At 33.5% G+C, this 8,213-nt stretch overlaps 1 protein-coding gene across 1 annotated transcript; it reads left to right on the top strand.

Annotated features, from left to right (window-relative positions):
• Nucleotides 1-5,088: 5,088 nt before the first annotated feature.
• On the top strand, nt 5,089-7,578 carry LOC106708965 (trypsin, alkaline B-like). Its single transcript, XM_045683658.1, has 5 exons — nt 5,089-5,191; nt 5,771-5,942; nt 6,386-6,641; nt 6,879-6,987; nt 7,340-7,578. Exons 1-5 carry the CDS (start codon nt 5,146-5,148, stop codon nt 7,573-7,575), a joined length of 819 nt encoding a protein of 272 aa, XP_045539614.1. The 5' UTR covers nt 5,089-5,145; the 3' UTR covers nt 7,576-7,578.
• The last annotated feature ends 635 nt before the right edge of the window (nt 7,579-8,213 follow it).

Here is an 8,213-nt window from a genome sequence, read left to right as displayed (position 1 = left end):
ACTCGCGGTCACTTGGTGGTCACTCGGGGAATCCCTAAAACTAGATTCATGTTAGCATTTAAAGAGGTTAGTTAGTTTCAGTGCAATAGTTCAATTTTATAAGCCTTCAACGATTAAGAGATATAAATATATATTTTAGTGTTTTTTTTTCTTAGCTATCCTTCTGTCACATAGTATGGATATTATTGATAGTTTTTTTTCTCGTAATTAAAATATACAGATTATGTATAATGTATATTCCTATTAAATCAAGTTTATGGTCCAGTATTTTATCATATTCTAGTGTAATGTTGGTATATTTGTGAAGACTGCTTTTTAGTGGTTTGTCAATTATGACTTAATTCGTTGATCAAATTGTGCAAGTCCGTTATCATTAAGGTTCATATTGACATAATCCGGAATAGTACGAACAACACTCGAATCGTCGCTTCAGAGCGAGACAAACGTATATTAAGTAAGTTACGTATATTACGTAATTGAGTAGTAAGTTATTGACGTTGTTGATACGAATCTGGTTTATGTCTAAATGAGCCCTTATATGCTGTGATTATAATGTTTAAAGTAGGGTTACCATCAATGCATGTTTTCCTCGTGTTTAACTAAAAATAATTTCTGATTTATCTTAATATTTAGCTTAAATTATATGACCAGTTTTGTGACTTTGGTAATCTGAAAAGACTTACTAAATTTGTTTATTTGTGGAGAAAACTTGCCCTTTGATCAACAAATGCTTGAAATCGTAATAATCCAAAGAATCTTGATTCGATAAATATGATTTAAGTAAATTACTCATTCCAGATTTATTCGTGTCTGAAATATTTTATTAAATTAGTAATTATCCGTTGCAATAAACAAAACACAAAATTATTAAATCAGAAATTCTTGCCGATTACAAACTAAACGCGTCTCGTGTGCCGAGTGTAATTTTTTTCCTTTTTAAAAAGTTTTATTCAAAGTATCAAAATTATTCAATTCATGTATACTGCGTCACTGAGATTTAAGTCTATGTGACATGTTTTTTCTCCCTTTTCCTCATGAGTCGCTTCCAATGTTAGAAAGAGATTTGTTTAATCTTGAGGATATTTCACGTCCTTTTTTACCGTGAATAAGGAACATATAATTCCGATTTATACAAGTTGGTACTTTTTAATAGGTCACATTTCACATTTTATTAAATCCAACAACGTAACGTTGTAAAGGCCGTCATATTTTTTTTCATTTGGGTCTTTTAATTCAAATACCATCGAATGTTACGTCAGTTAACCCCCTTTTAATTTTAAACACCAGGGATGTTACAAAATGTCGAACTAAGGCTGGTTTTACAGTCACGCCGCTAGACGCGCCGTTGGACAGCGCGCTGTTGGACAGCGCGCGTTTGAACAGCGGTGCACCAAAAACGACATTAGTACGGCGCGTTTCGCTGCTGTGAGACAGTCGTGTACAAACAGATACAAAATGAACGGCAATGCGGTTAGAGTACTGGCTATTTACTTTTTATGGAAAAAAAGGCAACAAAAACGTCGAAGAACAGTAGGTGTTGATCCTTATAACGCTACAAGGTTACTGAGAGGCGAACACGTAACATCTTTCTCTGATTTACGAGAAAATAGTTGTAAATTTTATAAATATTTTGTACACAACAGTACCTAACGGCACGTCTCAACGGCGTGAGACTAAAACGCACAATGGCCGTAGAAGCGCACGAGCGGCGCGCGCTTCGACCGCGCCGCGCGAATAGGACGCGTTCAACGAACGGCGCTGCTCAAGCGCGCGAATTTGAAACGCTACTAATACCCCAATACATATCCGAGCGCGCGCGCTCCGACGGCGCTGCCGAAACGCGTGACTGTAAAACCAGCCTAAAAACATCGATATTCCATAATAATTGAATTCATTTTAATCGATATTTTCAATCTACCTTACTACAAAACTAAACCGGTAGACGTTAAATGTGACCTATTAAAATAGTCCAAATATGGTTTTTTTAAGAGTAACTATAGGTTTTTACTGTAGTAATACTGAAACACGTTGTTCTCTTGTGTGTAAGAGAATATACAAGATGACGTGTCCATACAAATATTATTGCAGTGGAAACCTATTGTAAAACTTGTCGTGTATGTGTCATACATTGTATCGATGTTTAAATGTATAGAGCGGGTCATGTTTGCGCTGTCAAGCTCTCTTATGTGCCATTTTAGGCTAATTATATCGTTTTAGATAATTTTAAAATCTATATTCCAAGATTTAGCATAGGTTTCATTTTCTTTTCTATATTTCCATTCTTTGTCGATTTTAAACTATGGTTTAAACTATTTTTAGTTTACACTGGCAAAGTTTAACAAAATATTTTTTCGTCTTTTTTTCTTCTGTGAAAAAACATGTTTTTTGTAGAGGTTTTTATCGTGAAAACACACTGTGAAATGGATTTATGTCGGCACATTTTATATTTATATATTGGATTCTATATTTTATTTAGATTATGAAGTTTTTATTTTCTAGATATTGAAAGCACAAATTTTTTAATCTATGTATAACAAATGACGTAACTACATCTAAGCTAAAAAGTCTGAATTATTCAAGTTTTCCTACACATTTCCTCCATATATTGTAGTAGTGAATAGTGATTTTTTATATCACATATAAATTATCAGCTGCGTCTACATATTTTAGTAAATGTTATTTTCAAGAATATTTATGTTGAATACTATTCGTGCGCAATAACATGACACTTAAAGGCGATGACGTCATAGCGTATATCATAAAAAATACATTTAAAAATAAGCCTAAAACTAACGAATATAGTTTCGTCTCAAAATCTTTAGTTTTCAATCTTTAATCAATAATACTAATATTTTGAAAATTTGTTTACTTTATTTACTTTAAATTAGGTTTCCATTCCTAAATATAGAATTATCCCTTTCATTTATTTTGAAATGACAACAATAATTTTCTGTATACGAGAGTTAACCGCCTAAAACATTCCTCGTAAAATTATCCCACCAAAAATATATTCCATAATAACACCGCTTTAATAGACTTGAAATTGATTTTGTTTTTCAAAGCGATATTTTGATGAAAACATGTTTTAAATTGTTTCCATAAAATATAGGTTTCATAGATGTTTTACTTATATTTAAAATTGATAATCTCCATTTTTTCTATTTATTTGAAATGAATTCTAACAATTTTTAACTTTTTTATATTTAATTGTATTTACATTTATATTATGTTTATTTTATAATATTTGTGATGTCGTATATAAATATTATTTACTTGTATTATTTAATTTTTAATCACTAAAAGTAGATCTTAGGATGAACTTTCGGTCTATTAAGTAATAAACACCGCTAAGTGGCACTCAGAATTTACCGCTTACTTAAGTCTGGTGTTCTCATCTACAATAAACGATTCATAGCTTTTAGTTTCTGGGAACAAAATCTTTGTATAAAACATATTGTCATCCAATTTATATTATCTTAGTCAAAATAGAGATAATTGTATGTTTTAAACTAGGATTTAGGTCTTGGAAACTAACGTTCATTGATGTTTTCAAGTTGACGCAGCTGGAGATTTCTAACGGATGCTAGGATGTGAAATAGTCCAAAGAACGTAACAGAGGGCCTAATACGAAAATTTGCGAGATAGAATAATTTAAAGTCATTGACTAAATTTGTATGAGATTTGTCGTTGTACTTTACGCTGGCTAATAAAATTTTTTCGATGACTTCGCGTATTTTCTTCATCGCACTTTTTATCGCAAATATTCGTGCTAGGCCCTCAGAAGTCACACAAAAAACTGCAATATATTTATAAAAACCACTTGTTAGTAATTCCAAAAGTTTCATACTAATCACTAAGTCCTTGTATGTTTCGTAACTAACTGTACAGATTGTTTATTGGACGTAGATTTGTAATATTGTAACGATTTTGTACCCTTAATTACACTGATAGTGTAATTCGTATGACCCTATTTATTTTTTATGTAACCGCCTGTATTATTTGAAATGTAAAATATATAATAAGCAATTGTAGTTACTGTTTTATTTGTAACCTCCTAATATACCAACCATCTTACTAATATAAATGCGAATGCGAAAATTTAGATGGATGGATGTATGAAGATATATCCAAAACGGCTCAACACATCTGGATGGATTTTGCTAACCACAAATACATAGGCTGCTTATTACATATTTTTTTAATTCCGCACGGATGGAGTCGCGGGCAACAACTAGTAAGATCAAATTTTATAAGGATGTTAAATAATAAAAAATATATGAGAGATTTAACGGAAATTAATCAATAGTAATTATCAATTAATACAACGCTTAACCGATAACGTGTACGTGAGATTAGCAACACACCATTTATCTATATAGGTAAGTTAGGTAATACATACAGCGTGTTCTATAAATCTTGGTTTATGCTAATGTTACCTCAGAACTCTCCCACACTTGTATTATTGGCTGCCCAAAAAATACAACAAGCCATATTGCGGTAAACTAATAAGTAAGACTAATTTCTTTTACATATTACTAATATGTAAAAGAAATAGTCGCGGGTAAAAGCTAGTTTATAATATTTTATAAACTAGCTTTTACCCGCGACTCCGTCCGCGCAGAATAAAAAATAGAAAACGGGGTAAAAATTATCCTATATCCGTTTCCTGGTTCTAAGCTACCTGCCCACCAATTTTCAGGCAAATCGATTCAGCCTTTCTTGAGTTATAAATAGTGTAACTAACACGACTTTCTTTTATATATATAAGATGTGAAAGTTTAATTGGATGGATGGATGTAGAATATAGTATGGAAGAACACATGAGATACTATTTTCTTAAATAACATTTAAAGCTTGATAAATACATATCTTGGTTTCGTCTAAAGCATAATGAATAAAGAGGGGAATTACATAATGATTTTTAAACATCATTGTTTAAGGACAATCCACAACAAATATAAAATATGTATTACATAATAAACATATAATTTATTTTTTATAGTTCTGCCTTGTAATTTAAAACACCTGTACATAGACTTCGGGTGATCTTAAGATATCAATGCAAGAAAGGTGCTAAATATATAAAGTGTTAAAGTAAGTACGTCAGGTGTATTCTCACTTCCTGTGGACCAGTGCGCAGTTATCATGGCTTACAAGGCGCTTTGTCTCGCCCTCGCCCTCGTCTGTGCTGGTAAGTATAATGTGAGAATGTTTACTGAAATCGATTATATTTTTGTATAAAGCAAATTACTTAAAACTTTAGAGATAAGGAGAAAAGTGAAAAGATCTGGAGTTAGTCGAATTATTTGTTGCTTCACGTTTTGGTTCTTATGTTGTCATTAGGTTTACGACTGCAGCGAAAATTGTATTGACAAATATCAGCTTTTACATTCTCTTAAAAAAAAAACAGTACGAATGTATGCATCAATACAAATGTCACGGCGGTCACAACCCATCGTTACTTTGTGTTGCTTCTAACACTAAACTTACACTTAGGGGTGCTTAAGTTAAGAGCTGAATGAAACAGAAAACCAATATTTATACATAACGCAATAATAAATCTATACTATATTGTTATAAGGATTTGGAGGAAGATTAGATTTTTCGCATTGAATAGGCTCTGAAACTAAATGAATTTGAAATTTTCTTTCATAGTTAGGAAGCTAGATTATCCCCAGGTGACAGTCTATATTTATTACTAAATTTTTCTTCATTCCACGTGGTAAAAGTCAGGGTCTTTCATAATTTACTTACCGTAACCTTCTTATAGCTTCGGCAGCGCCTGAGGGCAGACTGGTCGGTGGAACTCCGACCACGATTGAAGAGTTCCCATACATAGTGGCGCTGACATACACCTACCCTGGGCCTGGTATCACCGTGCAGCGCTGTGTTGGAGGTCTCATCTCCTCCTGGCATGTACTCACTTCCGCCTTCTGCTTCACGTAAGTATACACTTCTAATGTTATAGAAATCATAAAAAAATGTGTTTTTAGAACGTTACCTACTTGAACTTATTGTGAACGTGAACTTTTTTGATACCTCGTCACACATGCACACAAAATCGATTAACCTTTCGGACCGTCGGTTTCTGAGAGCAAAATTATATTCTTGTCTCTGTTCTATTAAAATGTCAGGGATGACGATATGTTTTATACATAGATTGAGGTCTCAGAAACCAAAGGTGAGTCACATACAAAGACACAGATGTTTTTTTGTTTTATAATAAAATACACCAGTACTTAACCACAATACTGCCTGTTGTGAGATATCGAAATAGAAGTAAACGACTATTTTCTCTAATCTTGAAGACCCATTTGTATATAGATGGGAACAATGACGCCATCAACTTGATCCGATTTTTCTATAATTCTGTATTTTTGTGCAGTGGTGCCAACCTTGGCAACTTCGAGGTGCGCGCCGGGTCCACCGAGAGCCTGTCTGGTGGAACTGTGACCACCATCCGTGATGTCACCAAGCATCCCGACTACCAGGAGAGCCCACTCGCCAATGACATCGCAGTCGTGCTCCTGCAGACGCCGTTCGCCATCACAAACAACATCAACGTTCTGTTCCTTCCCCCACAGAACACCTTTATCCCTGACGGACAGTCTGTCAAAGTTGTGAGCTGGGGCTTCGAAACTGTGAGTAAACTTATTCTTTTGGTAGATTTCAAAGTTTACAGCTTAATATATAGTTAATTCGTAAATAACGTCACCACAGAGACTACTCGATAACTGGGTTAATTTCATTAGAAAAAATATATTTAACCACTACATAAACATCTATGGAATAGAAGATTATGTAATACGAGTTCCCAAGGCCGTTCGTATCACAGCGAAGTTAACGTATAGGTAATTATAGTTACAAATGTTTTGCAGATGACCGGACCTCAATTGCAAACGCTTAAGAAGGTGTACCTCAAGAAGGTATCTTTGGACGAGTGCTCTGCTGGCTTCGAGAACGTGGGCAATGTGGCCGTCAGTGACTGTGAGTATTTGTCTAATATCTCCCAAGTTATTCCAACATCACTCTATCCTTATATATAAAAAAATATGATTGAATAAGGTCAACCTCGAATTTTGGTAGTCCGAGTTATTGAAGTTCTGGGTTCTATTAATGAGTCGAATTAGCACTTTTACGTGGTTCAAATTGGAAAATGTTTTTTCCCTACTCATAATTGGGGTTGTGTTTTTCTCGTCACATATTTCTTTGCGACCTTCCTGAAGTCTAAGTGACTACCGATATTCTTCCCCGAATTGCCATAGAGGATGAGGTAGTCAAGTTTGGTGATTTATCAAATTATTATCTAAACAAAAATTAATACCATATTGAATTCCAGCTGTGATCTGCGCATCTGAGGAGGGAGCGGTGGGTACTTGTCGCGGCGACTCCGGCGCGCCGATGGTCATCGACCAGGTCGTTGTTGGCATCTCTTCGTACTTCCACGAGTGTGGTGATGATCTCCCCGATGTCTTCACAAGGACTGATCGCTTCACGGACTGGATCGTCAGTGTGGCGACTGCGCCTAATGACGATGACGTCACCTCCGTCAGAGTAAAATCCGTCAACTACTAAAGAACTGATGTTTAAATTTAACCTTTTATAAGATTAATAAATTAAATTTATTACAATAATTATAACTTTTTTTTTCTTTTAATCTCTGTAAAAATTACCGGATTATATAATTTACATCAACTGACAATCGCAAAATTTAAAATACAAAAATATTGAATAAAAAAAAATTAAATTTATTGCAATTAGGAGTTAAAGGCTTACCTTCTTTTTGATGAAAATTCGATTTTTTTCTCATTAACGAAATAAAATAACTGTTTTGTAATGAAAATATATTTAAAGTTGTAACCTGTTATAAACCGACTTACATAATATTGCTTAAATACAACTTAAACAAATAGTAAAGACAGTCATTTTATTTTACTATACAAAATAAGACAGAGAAGGCAATACTCCTGTAGTTATGAGTGAAGATTCATCTCGGCGGGGGCATCACTATGCCCACAGGATTAAGGCGTAATTTATATCTAAAAGTTTGTTGTAATTTTAAGAGATTAATAACTTAATCAGATCATCTCTTACTGTTAGAGTTTTTTTTTTAACTTTTAGTTTTATTTGAACCACAGGAGAAATATAAAAAATACAAATAATAAGGTAACAAATTGCATTTTTTTGTTATCAATTCCATTTCATAATGTACT

Source organism: Papilio machaon, chromosome 23, assembly GCF_912999745.1.
Source record: "Papilio machaon chromosome 23, ilPapMach1.1, whole genome shotgun sequence".
Taxonomy (NCBI): domain Eukaryota; kingdom Metazoa; phylum Arthropoda; class Insecta; order Lepidoptera; family Papilionidae; genus Papilio; species Papilio machaon.
This window is presented reverse-complemented; position numbering and strand designations above follow the sequence as displayed.